General features: G+C 41.1%; 1 protein-coding gene across 1 annotated transcript in view; it reads left to right on the top strand.

The window, feature by feature from the left end:
- The window catches only part of cdk19 (cyclin-dependent kinase 19), a 101,241-nt gene that overhangs the window by 26,507 nt on the left and 50,199 nt on the right, over positions 1–24,535 (top strand). The window contains exons 3-4 of the mRNA XM_036581338.1: positions 21,130–21,240; positions 22,839–22,979. Of these exons, the coding sequence (XP_036437231.1) occupies positions 21,130–21,240; positions 22,839–22,979 (252 nt within the window). The remainder of the gene's footprint in view (positions 1–21,129; positions 21,241–22,838; positions 22,980–24,535) is intronic.

Raw genomic sequence — 24,535 nt, 5'->3', positions numbered from 1 at the left:
TTTTTATGGATATCAGAAAGTCCTTGTGATCACAGCCTGATGGTAAAAATTATGACTTTAATTTTAGACAGATTCTAAATTCATCATGCAGGCTGGACAAGAACCAGAATTAGTATGGGTTAATTGTGGCTCACTATATAAAAATGGCCCTTCCAAACTGAAAGTGTGAGGTCTAAATCCCACCTCAGCTGCCACTGACAAATATCAGTAGTGTCAAGCTTATAGTGGATGGGATAGTGTAGTTGGTAACACTGGGTAATACCTGTAAGAGTCCTTGGGCAAGACTACTAACACTACTACCTTCACCTGCTTCTGTTAAAAATGATGTTATGTTTTGACACCCCTCCTTTAACTGAAGCAGTTCCTTCCCACAGGTTCTCGCTTCTGTTGACAGATCAACTGCAAACATTTGGCACATTCATGCCTCCCAACATTAAAGATTTATGTATACTTATTTATATATTTCTATTGCTGTCAACAGGCAGTCAACACATTGTCTCTTTAAGCTTCATTGGAAGTTCTGTGTAAAAGTCACTGGGAGCATCATGGGGCACAGGAATAACAACAAATATGTGTGACAGAGAGAGAGAGAGGGAGAGGGAGAGAGAGACTGGTACACTGCAGTTGGATGAGCTGCTCTGGAAAACACACAAACGCATGCAAAAAAGCAGGGTTATTTATAGAGGGTTGACGGATGGCTTGGAGTCTAGCATAAGCTCTTGCCCAAGCTGTGAGAGAGCAGCAGAGCTGACCAGACTGCAGGAAAACAAGGATGATGAAACGGTAATAAGCACTTAATGTACTTCTGCAGCACAGCTACTGATGGCTATGGGTTTTCTGTCTCATCCGAGCCTGCTGTAGCACCCATCTCACCAGACTTGAAACATAGCATTCATGCACACACAGTGTATATATGGAAACTAAACTGCAAAAACAGCCTGTTTTGAAATCTTTGTTTTTGTGATGTCATGAAAACCAACACAAGGTAGGTGTTTCTAATAAAGTGGCCAGTGAGTGGAAGCATAAGGTAGTTGTTTCTAATAAAATGGCCAGTCAGGGGAAAGCACAAGGTAGTTGTTTCTAATAAAGTGGGCCAGTGAGTGGAAGCATAAGGTAGTTGTTTCTAATAAAGTGGCCAGTCAGTGGAAAGCACAAGGTAGTTGTTTCTAATAAAGTGGCCAGTCAGTGGAAAGCACAAGGTAGTTGTTTCTAATAAAGTGGCCAGTGAGTGGAAAGCACAAGGTAGTTGTTTCTAATAAAGTGGCCAGTTAGTGGAAAGCACAAGGTTGATGTTTCTAATGAAGTGGACAGTGAGTGGAAGTTAGGTAGGTGTTTCTAATAAAGTGGCCAGCTAGTGGAAGTATTAGGTAGGTGTTTCTAATAAAGTGACCAGTGAGTGGAAGTATTAGGTAGGTGTTTCTAATAAAGTGGCCATTGAGTGGAAGCACAAGGTAGGTGTTTCCAATAAAGTGGCCAGTTAGTGGAAGCACAAGGTAGGTGTTTCTAATGAAGTGGCCAGTAAATGGAAGCATAAGGTAGGTGTTTCTAATAAAGTGGCCAGTTAGGGGAAGTATAGGGTAGGTGTTTCTAATAAAGTGACCAGGGAGTGAAAGTGTAAGGTTGAAGTTTCTAATAAAGTGACCAGTGAGTGGACGTATATAGATTTTGTGAATGCCAAGGCCATTCCCATTCTGTTCATAGCTTCACCAGAGCATTGTGTTGTTCTATGTCACAGCCGCAGCTGTAAAGCTCTGTATAGGGTAATGTGTGCACTCAACTGTATTGACCTGCGTTAAGTGCCCGCCCTGTGCCCCCCCATTACCACACACACACACTGGAGAAACACGCTGATATAAGCGAAGCGGAACAGAACACTGTGGTTTCTAAGTGATGTGTCCGGCTTCTGTTTCTAAATGCCAAGCCTGAACCATGTGAAAATGATCGTCACCAAACAAAAGGGAATGATCACATGAGAGAGAGAGAGAGAGAGAGAGAGAGAGATAAGTATTATTTCTAGTAACGAACTAACACCTTATAAATCAAGTGTGACCTATGTGATGGCTGTAGGTGTGAGGGAAAATCTCTAGGAAAGAGAGAGTGCAGATACCGTAAAGGCGTCTTTTTCAGCTGACAAATTGGTAATAAGGGTATAATCAGTCTTGGGTCGTGGCCTCAGCCTTCTGTAATGTTATAAAGCTGTTTATAAAACTGAGCTTCCCACAATAAGAAGAAAGAACAGCTGATATCACCTTACTTCAGGTTGAAGGGAATAAGATATATATATATATAGAGAGAGAGAGAGAGAAAGTAAGAACGCACTGCAGAAAAGACCAGCTCTGCTGCATCAGAACAATAAGCCCTTTGTGCTCCTGTCTGACCTGCTGCAGTTGTGTGTGTAGCGGTTACCATGTGGTGCTGCTTTAGCTTATTTGACTGGCTCCAAAGCAAAGCATTCCTCATCTTTTCCTCATCTGAATTGGTGGAAACTTTGACCAGAGACCCTTTGAATTTTTTTTGCGTATTTCAGTCACCATTATATAGAGGACAGATCTATGGGGACTGTTTCAGATAAGGATGACTGCATGCTTTGAAGTGCTTCATACAGAATATTGCTTTAGTTTTGTGGCAACCTGCATACTGATACTGGATCCATACCACCATACCAAGTTTGTCTTTGGCACCAACTTTGGTACTTCAGTATCAATTTTGGATCTGTCAGCAAGTCTCTCAGCCACCAGCAAGCAAACTACTTAGGCACGAGAGAAAGTCTTTCAGCCAGTGGTGAACAAACTCCTTAGCTTTGTGGCAAAGTCTCTTAGCTAGCGGCAAGCAAACTCCTTAACCATGGGAAAATCTCTCATCCAGTGGTGAGCAACCTCCTTAGCCACAAGGGAGAGTCTCTCACTGGTGGTGAGCAAATCTCTTAGCTCTAAAGGAAACTTGTCCAGTGGCAAGCAGACACCTTAGCTGTGAGTAAAAGTCTCTCAGCTGGCAACTAGCAGATTTCTTAGCTGTGAGAAAGGGTCTCTCAGGTGGTGGTGTGGTGCGAGGGAGCATCTCATCTGGTAAGGGAAAGCATCTTTGCCAGTGGCGCGCAAAGTCCTTAGCTGCGAGAGAAAGTCTCTCGGCCAGCAACTGGCAAACTCCTTTGCCGCTGAAGAAGAGTTTGACCCCTTGGCTCCAAGGGCAACTCGTCTAGTGGTGGGCAGACACCTTAGCTGTGAAGGAAAGTCTCTCAGCTGGCAACTAGCAAACTCTTTAGCTGCAAGAAAGAGTCACTTAGGCGGTGACAAGCAAACTCCTTAGCTGCGAGGGAGTGTCTCGGCCAGTGGCAAGCAAACACACCTTGGCTGTGAGAGAAACTCTCTTGGCCAGTAGCAAGCAAAAACCTTAGCTGCGAGAGTAAGTCTCTCGGCCAGCGACCGGCAAACTCTTTTGCCGCTGAGGAAGAGTCTCTCAGCTGGTGCTGAGCAAACACCTCAGCTGCAAGGAGGAGTCTTTCAGCCTGTGGCAAGCAAACTCCTTAGCCCAAAGAGAAAGTCTCTCAGCCACTGGTGAGCAGACTCCTTGGGCACAGGGGAAAGCCTCTTGGCGGGTGGCTAGCAAACTCTTTAGCTATGAGAGAAAGTCTTTCGGCCGGCAGCTAGCAAACTCCTTAACCTGAAGGGTAAGCATCTTTGCCAGTGCCGTGCAAACTCCTTAGCTGCGAGAGAAAGTCTCTTGGCCAGCAATCGGCAAACTCCTTTGCTGCTGAGGAAGAGTCTCAGCTGGTGGCGAGCAAACTCCTTAGCTGTGATGGAAAGTCCCTTGGCTGGTGGCAAGCAAACACCTCAGCTGCAAGGGAAAGTCTCTTGGCCAATGGTGAGCAAACTCCTTAACCACAAGGGGAAAGTCTCTTGACTGGTGGTGAGCAAACTCCTTAGCTGTGAGAGAACGTCTCATGGACGGTGACTAGCAAACTCTTTTGCTGCGAGGAAGAGTCTCTCATCTGGTGGAGAGCAAAATCCTTACTCTGCACTCACATTAGCAGGCAACAGAGTGACTGGCTAATAGTCATTTTTTATAGAAGTAGGTGATTAGTAGCTGTGATTTAGCAGCGACACTGCGACAAGCTACTAATTGAGTAGAGTTTTTTTCAACTTTGTGAACCTTAAATATGACATGATGACATGATAGTCTTAACTGAACGGCTCCAAATTCCACGACTTCTGCTCTCACGGTTTTTGTTCCTACTCACTTTTGAACATAGAAACTTGTAAACTTGTACCTCTGATCATATTTTAAGCAAAAAAAATTACATATTCTTGTCAGAAGCTGCCCACACTCAACAACAAGAGCAGTTATGAACACATACACAAGAGACAAACTCAAGGCAACATGGGCCCTTTTCACAAAGAGTCGCGATTACTTCTGGTTTAAGCCTTAGCAGGGTAAAACTAACTTCCGCTCCATACAACTACTGCGGAAGCGATGACAAAATGTTATAGTAGTGAACTATAATGCTCAAACACTGAGCTACAACAGACATATGTTAGTTTTTTTCTGCACTGTCGTGACAAACGGCAAGAATAGAAAGTGGATGGAAGCACTGATTTAACTGTAAACAGAGCTAAGATGCTTATGTGATGTAGCCTCACATCAAGCAGTCTCTCTGTACAACATCAGCGATTTCTGTAATATTTCTGTTTTAAAAAGAGAGAAGAGCTTTTATGTGTAGTATGAATTTGAAAGACGTAGTTAGCTACATTTGAGGCCTTTGCTAATTGTAGCTGTTTTCCCAAACAATGAAGCTGGTTTTCATTAGCTGCTGGCACCAGCTGGCTAATGTAGAGCAGGTTCTGTGACACATTTACAGCATGTCTGCGATTTCTCTAACACTATAAACGCAAACCAAAACTGAGGGGAAAGTCCCTCAGCTGGTCTCTTGGTCGGTGGCAATGGGGAAAAAATAAGACAAATCACAAACAAGACAGATGTCTGATTTTGGCTGATCGACTACGTCACTACTGTGTACATTTTTCAGTGAACCGTTTCTTTAAGGTTAACATTACAGGCTTTACTATGTTTATGTGGGTTTGATCACTAGCTAATAATACTGTCCCAAGTAACAAGCATATATCGGTCCGCTGGCTTGATAAGGTCTGCACCCCGTTGACTGTTTGCCACTCCAGGTCCACCTTCGGACCACCCAGATTATTGTCCAGCATACAAGGTCTAACTAATTCTTAATCTCCTCAAACAGGTTTAAAATGCACAGAGACTTTTATTTTAGAAAATAAACTCAGACAAATATTACAAACACCTGAGAGAAAAAAATATTGACTAGTCCTGATATAAAATGATTTTATAGAAAATGTTGCTGACACTGTGCTAGATTAAAATTATTTACTGAACTAATTAACAAAGAATAATTAAAGAAAGGAAGGTAGGAAAAATAACTGGACTGTGAGTGGAAGATGAGCGATGATAAGTGGAATTTTGTGTAACTTGTCTAACTTTTGTAAACTGATGGGCCGTCTGGAAAAAGGCTGAGCAAAATGCCAGTGGACCACCAGCTTTGCCATCTGCCGGCCGATAATGACCCACTGTCCTGTTGCTACCAGGGGTTGGCAATTAGCCTGCTAGCCTAGCCAATTCTAATAATTTCTGTTGAGTTCCTTATTACATTCTTTACCAAGTAAGTCAAAATATGATACAAAGACAAGATAGAAACATCACCAAATAACTACATAGTAGTTCGGTTTATCTCACATTAATATCAGCTGGCACTACTGACGTTGCTAACTAACTCCCAACCTAACTGTGTGTTTGTACGTGTGTGTTGGCTTGTGTTACGGAAATGTATGATTATGGCAGAATTGCTCATTGTAGTTAGTTTGAGTGAGGCTGTGATTAGGCAGAATGATTAAAATTGATGGGTATGTTACGGGATGTAGCGTCGTTGTGCCCGGTTGAAGCACCTGTGATTAGCCCCAGTACACCCAGAATGATGACGGTTGCTCACTGCACGCTTGATTGTGATGCAGCAGCCGTGCAACTTGGTGGAGCGCAGCACCCGCGACCCTTCACTAATGAAGTAATTGCAGAGGACGAAAGGGCAAATTCTCTAAATATACTGTTAATTCCACAGCCTAATTATTATATATCTACGTTGATGTGTTTCCTCTCTCTGTTCTGCTTCTTCCTCTCCTTCTTGTGTTCAGACTGGGCGTGTTGCGTAACTTACAGTAATAGTGGCTTAAGAATTGACCCTTGACCCTGACACACAGTGACATCATGTTTAATTAAAGCTTTCTAAAGCCCGCAGCTGCGCCGGAAACTAAAGACTTGCTGCCAAAGGCCCTGTTTAGCCTTACCTTTAGCCACAACTCCATTCATACATGCCAGTGTTAGATAATCAGTAGCTAAAAGTACGATCTAAAAGCAATAATAGAATTAAGCTGCTCGTCTGGATGTAAATATAAGACAAGACAGTCTTGTAGTACTTTTGAAGCAGACGATTGTGACTTGATTGTGACACTCTTGTAGCAGTGGCATTAGTGTCACATCGACAACAGTGGTGTAGATACAGTGCAATGGTGTAAATTCACCTCTAAAAACTGGACGGTGGACATCTAGTGATGTTGAGGTCTGGACTCTGTGGTGGTCAGTCCATTGTTCTGAGAACACCAGCAGCTGCTTTGTTTGATTTGCAAATTTTCCATTAATTTTTGTATTTATAATTTTTTTTAACGGGTTTAGAAACTTTTAAAAACTTTTTTTTTTCTTTACTTCACCTTAATTATGCAAGTGGATTGTCTTGTGTCAAAACTCCTTCGAAATATCTGCTGAAGAATCAAGGGCCATTTTGACTGAAAATGAAATAAATGGGTGGTTTTTTGAAAAAAAATAAATTGCAATGATTTGTATGACAATCATAAAAATTTCAGCTGCAACTTTCATGACTGTCTTACAAATCATTGCGACTGGTTATTTAGTTTTTTTTGTTCATTTTATGCCACAATCATGATATAACACAGGGCTTTCCAAACCAGTTTTCAATCAAAATGGCCCAAGTTATTCATTTTTCACGAGATATTTCTGAGAAGACTAGACATAAGATAAACTGCTTGCATTAAGAAGGCAAAAGCCAAATAAGTAAACAAAACTAGGAGTTTCTAAAACTGTTCCAAAGAATGTAAAAGAAGAAATTACTTGAAATTTTTTAATCGAGCAAAGCAGCTCCTGTTGTAACAGGCCTACTAGCAGGTGCACTGTGTCTGGCCTGTTTGGGTCAGGGAAACAGGATGCACATGCTGCTGTTTCTGCTGTGGATACGAAAAAAAAATCTCATTGTGCGATTGTTGCTACTCAGAGCTGGCACGTAATCTCTCTCGCACACACGTCCAGAACTGGCCCATAGTGGACAAGACTGGACTGAACCAGACCCCACAAGGTCTCTCTCTGTTTCTCTCTGTAAGCTGAGCTCAGTAGCTGAAGTATCTCCCGGCTCCCAGCCTGTTTTTTATGACCTCAGTCCCTCGTAACCTAGAAGTGCCTTTGCTCTGATTTGTAATGGAGCCGGTAGTAAACAGGTTGCTTTGTTCGAGCGAGTCTGGCCAGTGACTTTTATTTTTCTCTCTATGCCAAATCCTGATTATAGTTATGGTTTTAGTTTGTGGAACTCAGTCACAGGATGCATGACTCACTGTGGCTCACAGGCTGCCATTGGAAACTGCGCTAATGATGTGCCTTACGAATTATCGAAGACTATAATTGCATGTGTTGTATTGTGTTTATGTATGTGTTGTGTTTCGTAGGTGTTTCTAAACACGCCTGCCCTGGAAACGAGGCTTTGGCCGCACTTGGATTTTGTACGTTAAAGTAAACAGATGATAAGCTTAAACATGGTACATATGCTAATGTTTGCATATGGCGTATGAAGTGCTCAGTTTTAAGTGGTCAAGTCACAAGCTGTACGGGAAAAAAGCCTTGGCAGGTCATGTGCTAGTTGGGTTATTGTTTTCAGCTTAGATAAGCTGCTCAGACAGCAGTTCCACATATAAGTGCTGCAGTCTTACCACAGTGCAGAGTCCATCGGCCTGGCAAACAGCTCACCGATCTGCTGCCCATCAGCACTAACAACGTCTGAGTGAGTGAGTGAGAGTAAGAGTGTGTGTGTGGTTCCATTGTTAAGAATATAGTACCAGTTACTGTAAAGTACAGCAGTAAGATCATGGAAGTTGCAGAATTCAGAATTAAGAACCAACCACAGTTGCTATAAGATGCCACAGTAGTACTGTAGTTAATATGTAATTGCACTGATCTTACGAAATTTCCAGGTAGTGAAATGATAAAGATAAGAGACATTCACATTGCCTTTCTGAGTCAGAACAATGGTGGTGATAGAAACCAGACAGCCAAACCCTTTAACGTCTCTAACAGCTCCCTCACAGAAAGCTATTACATAAATTGGTCACCGATTCGTGTCTAGTCTTATGGTGCCAATATGTAAATTTTTGGGATTTGGTGGAATCTGGTGGAAATGTGTAATTGCAATAAATAACGTGTGGAAGAACATTTTCTACCATGGGTTGCGCTTCGGACTAGAGCTGGGCAATATGACAATATTTGTCGCTATCATGATGAGCATAATTAGTTCTGTTTAATTAGATAGGTATTGCAGCTCCTGAGGTATCATGATGTATTGTTGCCATATCACCCACCCCAACTTCAGACCCCTACCCAAGTGGATGAATCTGATGGTTGCAAACGTGTTAAAGAGAATTCAAAGAACATCCGTCCAAACTTGGTGTAGGACGTGCCTTTCAAGGATATGAGTGAATTATCTACTGTTGTCACCATATCTTCATCAGTATAATGTTAATTTTGTGTCTCAAAAAATCTTATACAGTGCAGCTTCAAACTTTTGGTGCGGTGAAATACGCCACAAACAAGAGCACGGCACCTTTAAAGCCCACCCCTAAGTTCCTCTGCTCAGTGCTCTTTTAAAGTACGGAGTAATCAATAATACAAGCGAATCAAGTTACCTAGTGAAATGCTGTTGCTAGCTTATGGAGCTGTTTCTCCTTTGCAAGTTGTTATGGTTACATCTTATTCCTTATCTGCATGCTTTTTTATTTTTTGGGGGGACGTTTCAGCCGTGCTAACGTTTGCTAACAACAAGCTTTTTGTCCGTTGGACTAGGTGGACGAGCGCACCATCAACCCCTTTTTTTGAGCTCCGCTTTCACAAGATTTTGCATTGGTCTAGAAATTTCAGGCTGGATTTGTTCCAGACCTAATTTCTACATTCCCATCAAAATTTACACGACACTAAGGCCCAATCCCATTTCTTATTTTTACCCCTACCCCTTGTTTTCAAGTGTCACCTTGCCCCTTAGAACTGAGTTACAAGGGATAGTGGTTGAAACCTTCCCTATGAAATGGGACCCTCAAATAAAAAAGAGCATTACTTCATTAACAGGCTACTAGCGCTGCTCTGTAGGTGACCCTGCCAGTCTGCAGTGATAGCAGAGGAGGGTGAAGTTCAGCAACCTCACTGCTGGGCTTCAGTTACATCTAAGGCATCATATGCCTTCAAAAAGAGGGGTTCGACAATTATTTATTATCGCCCACCCCTAATTCTTTGGTGATATGAAGCTGAAGTCAGTTATTTGCCAGCTTGTCAGTAGAAGTTTCCTGTTCCACCTCAAATGGAACAGCAGTAACATTCTGGCACTTCAGGCATCAGAACTGCTGGACTAGTTAAGGTGGAACGGGAAATTTAGCTACCGAGCTACCGAGACACCAGCATGCTACTAGCGATTTTTATGCTTGTTATGAAGAAAAGACCATAGAGACGGTGGGAACGCTTGAGCAGGCGCTTCTCTGACCCGTGGATGACTCTGCATTGTTTGGTTGTGTTTGTAGAGTGTTGTGTGTGATGGGCTGAAACTCTGTGTTTCCATGGGGAGAGAAGATTGTGTTTGTGTGCGTGATAGAAGCTTAAGAACAGCAGGACTGAGGGATTGAATGGACATCTGAGACATGTAATCTTCAGTTTAAAGGGAGGTGGGGTCAGTGTCATCTGTCATCTTGACCAGAGGTCTGGCTTCGTCCAGTCTTGTCCGCTGTGGTCCACTTATGTTTGAGGTCTGAGTGAGCATGAAATTGAAGCCTGAACCCTGCCCGACCCAACCAGACCCGACTGGTCCTGCTAAATTTAAGGCTGCATGCACGGTTAGTGTGTCGCTGAAGACACGGTATGCCAGTCCTTCTGCCATCACAGCTCAAAATACTATTGCAAGCTTTACACTGCACTGTAATGACCGTAGTGAAGACGTGCCTGACTCATTTGTAATTTTAAACATTTCCCCCTTTAGCAAGCTTTCGTTTTATTTTCATCCATGCCGAACAGTTAGCAAGACCGTTAACAAGGCTTTGTTGCTGCCAGAACAAAACCTTGTATCTCCAAAAGATAAGTTTTAATATAAGTTAATATAACAGGATTTTGGAGTTTTGGACCATTTCTGTTGATTCATTTGTCATGAAATTTTGGCATAGTGTGAACAGCAGCCAAGGCTTTCAAATTATGTAAAAAAATTAAAAATGATGATACAAAGTTTTGTTCTGACAGCAGTTTTATAGTAGCACAGGGGGCGGCAACATGCGGCTGTTTTACTGCCCTGTTGCGGCTCCACAGCAGAATCAGATTTGTGGGAAAAAGTAAATTAATCCTTGCTTGCAGTAAAATAAAGCTCTGCTGTTCATTCAACCACAGTTTTAACAATAAATGGTCTTAAACTCTGGAGTTAATGTTTAACTGCTAATTCACCCTTTAACCCTGAAGGTTCCAAGACGAAAACCACTGCTGAGCAAAAAGAACATAAAGGCTCGTTTTAGTTTTGCCAGAAAACATCTTGATCTTGAAGACTTTTGGGAGAATACTCTGTGGACTGACGAGACAAAAGTTGAACTTTTTGGAAGGTGTATGTCCCGTTACATCTGGCGTAGAAGTAACACAGCATTTCAGAAAAGGAACATCATACCAACAGTAAAATATGGTGGTGGTAGTGTGATAGTCTGGGGCTGTTTTGCTGCTTTAGGACCTGGAAGACTTGCTGTGGTAAATGGAACCATGAATTCTGCTGTCTACCAAAAAATCCTGAAGGAGAATGTCCGGTTCGTGACCTCAAACTAAAGCGCACTTGGGTTCTGCAGCAGGACAATGATCCAAAACACCCAGCAAGTCCACCTCTGAATGGCTTAAGAAAAACAAAATTAAGACTTTGGAGCGGCCTAGTCAAAGTCCTGACCTGAATCCGATTGAGATGCTGTGGCACAACCTTAAAAAGGCGGTTCATGCTCGGAAACCCTCCAATGTGGCTGAATTACAACAATTCTGCAAAGATGATTCGGCCAAAATTCCTCCACAGCACTGTAAAAGACTCATTGCCAGTTATCGCAAACGCTTGATTGCAGTTGTTGCTGCTAAGGGTGGCCCAACCAGTTATTACGTTTAGGGGGCAATCACTTTTTCACACAGGGCCCTGTAGGTTTGGATATCTTTTTCCCTTAATAATAAAGACCTTCATTTATAAACTGCATTTTGTGTTTACTTGTGTTATCTTTGTCTAATATTTAAATTTGTTTGGTGATCTGAAACATTTACGTGTGACAAACATGCAAAAGAATAAGAAATCAGGAAGGGGGCAAACACTTTTTCACACCACTGTATCTACTACATTAAAAAAATCACTTGTTAGAAAACAAACCCGATGCCAGTGTTAAATGTGAAAAAACGACCCAAAAACAGCCGGACAAGCCGGTCAGCTGACCTTCAGTTTTGAGGTCAAAGTTTTCACCCATCTCTCTTTCTTTCTCTCTCATTGTGCTTTCTTCCCACTGACTGAAAATCACACAATAGCAGAATTGTTTACAGAAACTAAAATAAACTTTGACTTCGCCAGATGTCCTTGAATCAGAAATATCAGCCAGGCTTATTGTTTGTTTGTGTGTGTATAAATGTTCTCAAGTGTGTGTGATAAATTTGATCCTTCTTCTTATTATTAGTAGCAGTTAGTTCAGACAGTGCTGTTTGTGCTGTACAGCTTCCATTCTTGCTTTTCTTCAGAGATGTTTTTACACGCGTGCAAAGTTCAGTCTTAGAAGTTGCTTTTTCTGCTTTTGACAATCCAAGTTGAGGTCTGGACTCTGGCTTGGTCAGTCCATTGTTCTGACAACACCAGCAGCTTCTTTCTTTATTTTGCAGGTTTTCCTCTTGTTTGTCTGTCTCCTTTTCTCAGTGAGGCTTCTTGACAGCTACACATCCTTTCAGACCCATAGTGCTGAGTTGTCTTCTCACAGTGGAAGGATGGACAGATTTCTCCTTCCTAATGCAAGTGTATTATATCTAATCTTGTCAGAAATGTCTCCTGAAAATCAATAACTTGTAGCCGTTTTGACTGGACATTGATGAAACGAGGGGGTCCCTTTTTTAAGGAACTGAAACTAACCAGAATCCTGATTTTGGAGATGTAATGAGATAGGCGGTGTGTTTGTGTGTACGTTAAGCTGAGAGATAAGACCGTCCTGTCTTTCCAGATTCTTTTCTCATAGGTTTTGTTTCTGTTTATGTCTTGTCCTGTGATGCGTCATAAAGAAAACATTAATGAAGAAAAGGTTGGACTGGTCAAACATCATCAGGTGTGTCCTTTATCACACTGTAGAAAGCAGCAGTAATCATTATTGTTCATTATTGTTCATTGTTCATTATTATTATTATTATATGTTCTGAAAATCCATAACAAATTGAAGCCCTTCTGGCGCCGCATGGCTCCCTCTTGATCTTTCTACATCCACTGGGACGTGGACTGCTTTCTCCTTTTGTCCCTCAGGTATCCCATCGATCTCATGAGTCCTGCACAGTCCTGCACAGCTGTCCAGATACAACCTGTTTGATTTTCCATCTAGAACTTACCATCTTACTCAAATCCAGGGCCTTATAACCTTATCCAGATCCTAACCTTTGCCATTATAAAAGATAGCATGCAGACAAACTTGAAGTAGGTGTGGGCAGTTTAGCTAAAATGTATCATGATATAAGATGCAATATGTTTTTTATGATATCTATCATGATATCTATCTTTTTTTTCACGTGTGACAAGTTAGAACAGACGGTGTATCTTTTGTATCACATTCAGACATGGTGATGATAGGAATCAGACAGGAACCAGAGAAGTTTAATACCTTTAAAGTTTGTATAAACCAGAAATATATATGTGATCTGAGTTTGTCGCCCCGCATAAAAGTGTTATAAACCACCCAGCCAAATTTGAATGATTAAAAAAATCACCAAGTGTATAAAATTAGGGTTTAAAAAGGGTGAAAAATATAATCAGCATTTTCTGCTTCTCTCAAGTGTCACTACGACCTGAAAAATGGACGCTCCATTTAGCAGCTTCATTGAACTCCTAAAGCCGTACATGTTTGAGCCACCAGAGCCGGAGTCCAGTTCAGAGCCAGAGGACACTGAAATATTCGAGAATCAACCTCGTTCCTTTCTGTTTGAAACAGAATGGCAGTTTTCTTTCTCCCATAATAGCCTGTAGCCTGTTAGCCTTGTTCCGTTAGAGGCCTTTCCAGTGTGGTGCCCAATCTTACATCCCCATCCTGATCTTACTTTCCCTGCTTTATTACTGTATTATTGTGCTATTGGATGAATCATACATATCACAGCCGTCAATTAACAACTCTGAGAGGAACCTCAAAAGACATAGGTAGATATGTATATGCCTGTCTTTTTGTGAACTTAAATATATTCGTAAACAAACGTAACAAAGCTAGCACACAACTAAATTAAAGCAGTGACACGTTTTTACAGTTAATAGTACTGGCTAAAGAAAACGTGCTAACTGTGGCCGAGGGTCTTTGGGAAGTGAAATCAGAACTGGAGTGTGACATTGGGCTTCACACCATCTAACGTATTGCCCGGAAATGCAGCGCTGTGTTCAAGTGGTAGGCTTGGCTACTCAAACTACCACATAACTGATAGCGCCATTAGTCTAGCTGAAGGAGGGCTGGCAAGCCGTAACGGGAGCAGGGGCTTGCGGTGTGAAATGTAGCCGCTGAGCACTGAGCTAGCTCAAACTGCCCAAAGGTGCTGGAGTAGGCCAGCTGGCTCATAGCAACTGTATCTTAGCTGAAGTTAGCGAAGCTGGCGCTGTAGTTTTTATAACGTTATAGTGTTTGGGGAGTGGTCATGCCAAGTATAGCTCCAGTGTGTCACTGACCCATGATTTCAGGCCTGTCCAAAAAAATACTGAACACAAAAACACTTTTTTACTGTTATTTACTGTTTTTAAACATTACATATAGTGATTGAGTCTGTATTTGTGTTGAGACAGTGACTCCTGGTTCCTCTCACCACACTATAAAGAAATTTGTGTGTTTTTCAAAAAAAAAAAAATCACAATGATTACATCTCAATGATTAATTGAATTCCCCTTTAATTATCACATTGTCCAAGGTACTATCATAAAAGCTTATTGTGTCATAATTTGTCATGATAAAGACAACATATCATCATTTCATTCACCTCTAACCTGGAGCCTTTGTACAAAGACAGCTCCTGCCAATGCATTGTTTGTATGCTTATTGTGTCTGAGCCCTTGCATGGGAGATGTCTGTAGGTGTGGATTATGAGGCTAATGAGAACAGCTCGTATTCAGAAAGAGACTCTCTGTGAGTCACCATGTACTAAAGAGCAGGATCTGCATCTCTGAGATGCTTTATGAACACCACCATTCAAACCTGACCTAATTCATGTTTTCTTTCAGATTATATCAACTGCATCACCTGATTGGACCAAAGGGTTGAGAAGTTTATTTCAAATAGAAATATGTGAACTGTGGGCTGATGCCAGTGTCCAATATATTTCTTGTAAAAGAAAGCCAAAGCAGATGCCAGTATTTAAGTGTTTATAAAATGTGGAAACTGGGACTAAATCTGCCTGGATTAGCATCATGCAGGTGTTTTTTTTTTGGTTTTTTTTGCATAGTTGCCCAGTATCACCTAAACATTGTGCTCTTCCATCATCAAATATCAGCTTGAAATATCTGTCAGATCTAAACAACTGTCTACCATCTTGCATCCCTAGTTTCAACAGTGGGGAACCCTTCTAGGCCTTCTAGGCCTTCTGCAAAGGCTTACTGATTTCCAGGAACTAAAGAAATACATGTATTTACATGACAAATTCATTTTTATACAGTAGAATCATGCTTGTATTTAAACTCTGCAAGTATTACAGTAGAACACTGTAGTATTACAGTAGAACTGAACATTCTGTTTCGTTCAGTTCTGGATGGAAACAAAAGGGTTTAATTCTTAAAACACTGTCAAGGTTTTCTGAGCGGTAATTAGGTAGATATATCCAATCGAGCTCTCCTATTGGCTAGGACTTCAGGAGCTGAAGGAGCGTTACTCTAGGCTTTCTGGAAGTCCAAGATACGTCGCTGACTGAATACGAGTGGCAGCCTAATCAGTGGATTTGAAGCAGAAGTTAGCATTAGCGCTAGGGTTTTTCATCATATTTTGACTGAGCTCTGACATTCGTTGCCCAAATTGAAGGCCTAGCTCTAATAGTCACAGTTCGCCATTATTTTTTCGGAATGTGTGAACATGCCATGAAGTTTAATACCAGGAAGTGGACTGTGATGGACACAATGGTGGATGCAAACATGATTCATTATTGTGATTATTTGGATTATTTTATTCTTGCTTAATTTGCTTGTCTTGTCCATGAGTTCCAGTGTATTCTTTGTTCCAAATGAATATTTTCAATGCTAGTTGTAGTTTAGTTTAGATTTTAGATTTTAAATGCGGATTCTGCAAGGAGACTGTCTGGGTGTAAAATATTGTGAGTTGCTTTGGATCAGAGCATCTGCTAAATAATCAAGTGTAAAATGTCAGTGAAATCACTATTAGTGCGGAACACATTCCTCCGTTGCAGAGCCGCTGGTGTTCACTCTGGATCCTGCTGGGGAATTAAAGTAGGACTGAGTCCCGTAGGTGAAGGGTGGCCTCTTTTGAGATGTTTCATTGAAACAGTGTGGGTATATGTGTGTTCAGTGTTGGGTTCCTTATTCTGGCTGTGGATGTTTGGACCCGAGCCAGCCACGGTTGCAAATGCCTGACCCATTTCTTGAGCCGAACAAAAAAAAAAACGTACTGTGAAACCAGAACCCGTAGCAGCAGCAGTGCCCCAGTTCCAATGAACAACTACAGGCGATCAGTCACAGAGCTAGTGCCCACCCATAGATATAAAAACGGCATATGCCACATTAGCCGGTAGTATCTAGCTACAGCCTTGCAGACCGGTCCCTGGGTTTGGCAAAGCCTCTGCTTGGGAGGAAGCCAACAAGCTATCAAGCCCATGTGAAAATCTGATATGTTGCAATATAAATTTCAAATAAATGACATATATTGGCATATATGGATTATATGTCCATCTTGCATTTGTCACATATGGCCATTTTCAAGTATGGGACATATATTTCAGCCATATGTCAACATACACACACACACACACACACACACACATATATGTATATATATATATATATATGTATATATATATATATATATATATATACATACATACATGTTAATCACCTCAGTTCAAAATAGCACATTGGAATCAGTTCACAACCTTAAGGACTAACAGCGCATCACCATCTATCTCAACAGATTTTGCCTAGCGGGGCTTTCTGAGTTAGTGACACCATTGTTCTGTTAATTGGATATTGGCTGTTGTTAATAGTGAATAGGCTTTTTCAGGAGCTGATTAATAAAGCATTGCCGTAGTCATACCCTCTCGTATGAGCTAGCTATTGATGCAAATAGATTGTCAATAAGGTTGTAAGACAGTTGGTAAGGTACTGACAGTAAGGCAGTCATTAAGGCATTCAGTAAGACAGCAAACCAGTCAACAAGGCAGTAAGAAGACAGTTAGCAAATCTGCCAGTGAGGCAGTCTATAAGGCTGTAAAGCAATCAGTAAGGCAGTAAAGCAGACAGAAAGGCAGTAAAGCAGTCAGTTAGGCAGTAAGACATGCAGTAAATCAGTCAGTAGGGCAGTCAGTAAACCAGTAAGGCAGTTGTAGGACAGCCAGTAAGGCTGGCAGTTAGACAGTAATTCAGGCTGTAAGGGTGTAAAAAAAGTCAACAAGACTGTAAAACAGTAAAGCAGTAAATAAGTTAATGTGGTTTATAAGTCAGTAAGGCAGTCACTAAACCTGTAAGGCAGTAGGACTCTCAGTAAGGCCCTCAGTGATACACTCAGCAAACCAGTCAACAAGGAAGTAAGAATAAAATTCCTTTATTGATAAAAATCAATAAAGGAATAAAGGAATAAACCAGTTAGCAAATCAGTCAGTAAGGCAGTCTGTAAGGCAGTAAAGCAGTCAGTAAGGCAGTAAGACTAGCAGTTAGACAGAAATCCAGACAGTAAGGCAGTGAGAAAGTCAGTGTAGTTGTAAGGCAGTCAGTAAAACATTAAGGCAGGCAGTTAAGTAGTCAGTGGGGCAGTCTGGAAACCAGTGAGACAGTTAGAAGGTCAGTCAGTAAGGCAATAAGACACACATTACACATTTATTGAGTCAATTCAGTAAGGCAGTAAGAAAGTCAATAAGCCAGTATAACAATGCAGTTAACATAATGCAGTTTATAAGTCAGTAAGGCAGCAAGGTAATCAGTAACCATATAAGGCGGTAGGACTCTTAGAAAGGCAATCAGTAAAGCAGACAGTGAGCCAGTAAGATAGTCAGTAAGCAATCAATAAGGCAATCACTAAACCTGTAAGGCAATAGGACTCTCCGTAAAGCAGAAGGTGAGCCAGGAAGATGGTCATTAAACCTGTAAGGCGATATGACTCCCAGTAGGACAGTCAGTATACCTGTTAGGCAGTAAGGCAGTCAGTGAGATGGTCAGTGAAGCAGTCAGTATATCAGTAACGAAGGCAATAAGGCAGTAAAACTATCAGAAGTGCAGTTTGTAAGGCAGTAAGGCAGCCAGTAAGGCAGACCCTAGGGCGATCAGTAGTAGAATTCAGCTAATAATGTACTGACATGCTTGGTTTCACCAAAAAAATGGTCCATTTTACTTCTAACCTATTTTACGTTGGAGCAGTAAGGAGGACACTTTCATTACTCTGTCCTTTTCTGACAGTCAGAACCAGGAAGAGCTGGAGGTGCTTCATGTTTATGGATTAGGCCGTTTGAAGCCTTCTGAGTGTTTACATTTGTGTGTGTCTGAATGTGTGCATGTCCTGCGCTGAGTCACACTCTCAGCATGGTGAATTTCCCCTGGGACGCCAGCCATCTTATTCTCTGTGGTTCTCTCTCTCTCTCTCTCTCTCTGTCTCTCTCTCTCTCTCTCTCTGTCTCTCTCTCTGTCTCTCCTTTTCCACATTCTACCTAGTTAGTCTCATATTTTTGGTTCAGTTTGTCCGCGCTGAGTGTTTGTGTGTGTGTGTGGTGTCAGTAATTCTGCTGACACACACTGAACGTCAGTCAATGTTATAATGCTAGGACTAACAGTGCATACCGAGCTAATGCACTGTTGCGAATGAACACAGTCCTTGGATTAGATTATTGTGCCACTGTGAGGCTGTTTAGTGTCACCGTTTGATTCGGGCTGAGACACAAAGACAGCGTGTGCGTGAAGGAGAGAGCAGGGATGAAAGTGGGAGAGAAACAGAAAGAGAGAGGAGAAGAGGAAGAGAGAGAGATTATTGAGGTTAGTATGTGGCCCAATTGCTGTTAAATCCAGTGGCTGTTGTACTCCAGATCCCCTGGATTTACACACAGACACATACACACACTTGTTTTTATACAGTGTCAGAATATGGGCCCATACATATGTCCCTTATGTACAGTATATCGCTGCTGTCTGACCAAAACCTCGTATCTCCCAAATGGTAACTTTCCAGGAAAGGAAAAAACGTACTTTACTTTTAATGTAAGTCAGTGGAACCAGTAATTTTGGGCTGTTTCTTTTGGTCCATTAATCATGAGATTTGCACACAATATAAAGGACAGCAGGCATTTTCAAATTATGTCAAAAACTGAAAAACGATACAAGGTTTTGGTCCGACAGCAGCGATACATATAAACACATACAAGCATATTCATCTACTGATATGTCCCGTATATACATATGTAGGTACCTACATGTATGTCCCGTATGTATTATATATGGATGTAAGTACCTGTATGTAATAATAACAATATTGCTTATATATTAAATGTACTTTCATTATTAAATATTTTTATGTATTATTGTTACGTGCAAGAAACGACTAAAAATATCATAGGAGCATCCTTAAACCTCAACACTCATTAAGAAGGCGAAGCTCTATGAATATGCACGATTATGCAAATTGTAAATGCCCTCTTGCTACCCCATATTTAAGTATCTAAACCCTGCCCCTTCCCCCACCTACCCTGCCTCTATATCCGAGAGCAGAAACAAAAATAAGCTTCCACTGTAACATTAATAATCAGAAAGATTCTGTCTGTCACTGCGGCCTCAGTCCCTCAGCTTCGCTCGCTCAGATTTGAGTAAACTTACCTCAGTTCTCAGGTGTTTGTGCTGCCCTTAACGAGAGCCAACTGAGGCTAGTTTGGCATCAGTTACTCAGGCTCAAGATGCTTCCCATGGCTCTTATCAATACCTAGAATCACCTGGCACATCCTCTCCCTATGATGTTTAAGCATATTGGACCATGATAGTTTCAAGGTCCGTCTACTACGCTGCTAAGTAGTACGCTGCTTTTCAAATCTACTGGGAAAGTCTGTGTTTTTAATGGAAAAACGTGATATCTATTTACTGCCTATGATTAACCATTAAAAAAGCACATTTTTAAATGCGGGGGGGCTTTTAAAAACTGAAACGTGCTCTTTAAAAGGTCAGGATCACTTTGTTGGTCTCGTAGGTCAGCACTGCTAGCCTCTAGTTATACTACAAAGCGAGGAGCCAGGCTTAATGTTTGCCATTATCAGGTTATGAGTAGGTTGTGTCTGGTGTGGCCTGTAGAGGTTGGTGTATGAGCTGCCCTGAAGTCAGTTTTTGAAGGACTGTGTGTGTGTGAGCTGACCTGAGGTCAGTGTTTTTGCTGTAATCTCTTTAGCTGGAAGTGCTGAATAATGCAGAGGGATCAGATCAGTTTCACTGAGAGCGCAGCTTTACTGAGCTGGAGACACAGCAGCATTGATCCTGCAGCGTGGGGAGTTCAGTATGTGTGTGTGTGTGTGTGTGTGTGTGTGTGTGTGTGTGTTCAATACAGTGTTACGTAAGCCCCTCTGCAGTACTGTTACAGGTTCAGAAATCCACATTAACAGTGAGGGGACATGCTAAGCCACAAAATAATAATAATAAACAAAAAATACTGAAATATGTTAAAGGGAATCAAGTGTAGTCAGTATGTTTAAAGGGGATAGTCAGGTATGTTAAAGGGGAATTCCACTCTTTTTTTTCCAAATTCCTGCATAATTATATTATTGCGATATAATGTCTTTCAGAGAGTCAATCAGGAGATGGTTCATTGTAGAGAAACTTGTCAATACCTCTACAGTGATGGTGGTAGGAACCAGGTGTCACGATGTCTACAACACGAATGCAGCCACTTTATATATCGAAAATGACCAGTAAACTTCATGTGGCATTTATAAGTTTATATATGATGTCAAGAATTAAGAAATAATGGTAAATTTTGGTACAATTTGTATTAAAAACAATGGAAACAACCCATCAGATATCTGAATTCCGTCCGCTGAGAACAATTTTTGATCTGTATCTCTGTCACCAAAAACACTGAAAACTAAACAGCAATATGTCAATCTGCTAATGCAGCAGAATTGGACAGCTCAACACGCTTGGTGGAGAGCACGAATGTCTGACGACTACCATTGAGCTGAAAGATGGGGGGAGCGGGAGGACCATCCTACACATCCAGATATGGATGGCTGTGGCATCGCCAGGGACTGAACTTGCAATCTCCCAGCAATTGGGTCAATACTTAAACGGTTGTGCCACTCAGGGTTTGATAAGTGTTAAGGAATAACATGTGGGTGTTTGTGTTTGTGTTGTAGTTGCTGAGGGAGCTGAAGCACCCGAACGTCATCGCCCTGCAGAAAGTGTTTCTGTCCCACAGCGACCGCAAAGTGTGGCTTCTCTTTGACTACGCCGAACACGACCTATGGGTGAGTACACACACAAAGCTTGGATGAGGTCGTAGACTAATGATTATCGTCTGCAGAATTATCAAAAAATAATTGACATTATCACACAGAGTACTGCACATGAAAATTACAGAGCCTTACCCAATTAATAGCAACTGATTATATTATTAAGAATGCCCTTCTGCCAATTTAGTAGGCAAGCTGTATACACCTAAAAACGGGTTCTTCAAGGGTGATTTAGTAAAGGCAATCGTTTTATTTAGAACCAAAAGTTCTATGGTACCAAAAAAGGGTTCTGCCATCGTTACGATGTCAAGCTTGTAACATTACAAGAAACTTTTTTGGTGCTTTATAGAACCATTTTCAAAAAGTGTCTATATAGAACCATATACAACACATTCTCCATCAATCTGAAGTATTATTTTACCATGCAAAGAACCATTTAAGCGTGAAATAGTTCTATATAGGACTCCTGGTTCTAAATAGAACCATTGTCTTTACTCAGGAATCTTTGAATAACCATCTTTTTTAAGTGTGTAACAGCTTTTTACTTTTATACTTTTTGTTATTTTGTTTTATGAACACATCACTAAACTTTCACCTAGAAATGTTTAAAGCAAGCGTGTTGCTAAGGGGGTTGCTATGGTATCTTACATGGTTGCTAGGGTGTTGCTAGGTGCTTGCTGTGATATCCTAGATGGTTACTAAAGTGTTGCAAGGTAGTTACTGTGGTGTTCCAGTTGGTTGCTGGGGTGTTGCTAGAGGGTTGCTATTATATCCCAAGCGGTTGCTTGGGTGTTGCTGTGGTGTCCCAGGTGACGGCTATTGGGGTTGCTAGGTGGCTGCTGGTGGTTGCTATGATAACACCCCCATGGTTAATAGGGTGTCGCTAATGGACTTTTATCACCGTAATGTAAACTGGGTGCACAAACCTTGCCACTCCTTAATTCCTATTGGGAAAAAAGGGTTACTTAACAATGTTTGTACTAAAATCATACATCTGATCAAAAAGCCATATACAAGCACACCATTCCCGATCAGACTGAACATTCTAGAGATGGAATGGTGTCGATATCTCGAAAATCTCATCAAAAATCACTAATTGTAGACCACTATAAGTTGTCAATTACCGTCAGTACAGATATACACTAAATTGTGTCTGTCTCTCCACTCATTTAAAAAAATTTACAGTTACATGGTCAAATATCAAGTGTAATATAATGAGATTTAAAGTCGACAATGTATAATAAAAAACTTGCTTCAATTCTTTTTTCACCAGCAGCCACCTAGTAATCCCAATAGCAAACGCCTGGGATACCATAGCACCCATTTAGCAACAACCTAGCAATCACATGGTCATACCATAACACCCACCTAGCAGCACCCTATCAACCGCTTGGGATACTATAGTCAACCACCTAGCAACACCCTAGCAACCAACTGGGACACCAAAGCAACTACCCTGCAACACCTTAGCAACCATTTGGGATACCACAGCAACCGCTTAGTAACACCCTAGATCTAAACATTTCCAAGTGAAAGTTACCAAATAATTCCCGGGTTTGAATTTGGAGCTAGTTTTGTGAGAATGACCCCGTTAATGCTGTTGTGTGTTGTAGCACATAATAAAGTTCCACCGGGCGTCCAAGGCCAATAAGAAACCGATGCAGCTGCCCAGAGGCATGGTCAAGTCACTGCTCTACCAGATCCTGGACGGCATCCATTACCTCCACGCCAACTGGGTCCTGCACCGAGACCTGGTGAGCACATCTACTCTTTCACACACACAGGGTCTCGCTCATACTGATACTGGAGAATTCAGATTCTGCCAGTAATATCAGCCAATTTAATGTGGTCTAAAATTAAACTCTGACAGTTTTAGTTAAACAGTGCTTTATTGCTTGATGTGACTGTAGATTGCCAAATATGATTCAATTCTCAGTTGTCAGATACACTCAAATAAAGAGCAGAAACATCCAGTCATAAGTAAGATAAGTAATATAAATAACTTTAGACCTCAAGTTTAGGATAAGGTGAGTAACCTGAGCGAAAATAACAAAAACACATTTAAAGTACATTATCTTTTCCACTTAAAGGGAATTCCACCCCTTTCTGGAGAGATCAGTTGTTAAGATGTAAACAAAGTCATTCAGAGTGGTTTAATGTGAAATGTAGAGAAAAAAATGTTTATTGTAGAGAAAATGACTGGCTCAGATTTCTTTACAGTGGAGGTGAAAAGAACCAGGGGTCACAGTGTCTACAACGCAGTTATAGCCATTTTATTTACTATCCAGAATGTCCAGTTAACTTACAGGTGTCTTCTGAGTTTTTGTATGTAATGTTGCTGACAGTAAGATCATGTTAAACGTTAGAAAATATATATTTTTTTAATTCTGTCAACACCCTGCCAGAATTAAATATGCAGAAAAGGCCAAAACCTTATCAAAACTATCGTCAAACAATGTTTTAGGCAGTTTATGACATTAAATGCTTCAGATGCTATCACCACTCTTCTGGAAGTTTCCCTAGAACAGAGCGTCTCACATTAAACCACAACCAATTAATTTGATTATATCTGAACCGTTTAATCATGCAGAGAAAGTGAAAAAGTGGTGGAATTCCCCTTTCACAAAAGCACCCCTTAAATGATTTTATTATAATAATTTCTGTTTCTGCATATTATCACTGAGTTTGTTTACATGCACTTAATAATCTGATAACTGCAGAAGATCAGATTTTGTCAGTAATCCAGTCAACATGTTTACATGCACTTGACTAATGAGATAAGGGGGGAAATTCCAGGTCTACATGAGTCCGGCAGTAATCTGATTTCTGCTTTGCAACTGGCCAATAAACTCAAAGAAGACGTGACGTAAACGTAATGTAAAACACAAACTTCATGCCGCAACTTTTTTTTTTAAACATTGCACCACTTTACCTGAAAATATGAACATACATCATCTAGAAGATGAAGCCTTCATTTCGCCAAGCATGTGGTCAGTTTCAGCGTCGCTCCAAATGTGTTTTGCTGTGTCTTGTGGCGACGCTGCTCACTTATTTCTGGTATCACCGTCTGTTCTCACATATGCTCAGACTGGGAAAACCGAAAGAAATCAGAGTAAGAGTTCACATGCACTGAGAAATCTGATTACTGAGCTAAAATCCAGCTCTCTTTATCAGATTCCTACTCCTTCAGGGTATCAGCTGATCTTGGTCAGACCCTAATACAGTCTAATCAGCCACACATCTAAATTAAGCAGCGTATCCAAAGAGATCTGTAACCATAACCAGAAATCCATCTGCACGGAACAAACAA

The sequence above is a fragment of the Colossoma macropomum genome, unplaced genomic scaffold (assembly GCF_904425465.1).
Source record: "Colossoma macropomum unplaced genomic scaffold, Colossoma_macropomum, whole genome shotgun sequence".
Taxonomy (NCBI): Eukaryota; Metazoa; Chordata; class Actinopteri; order Characiformes; family Serrasalmidae; genus Colossoma; species Colossoma macropomum.
Note: the sequence above shows the minus strand (reverse complement) of the source record. Positions and strands in the feature narration are given on the sequence as shown.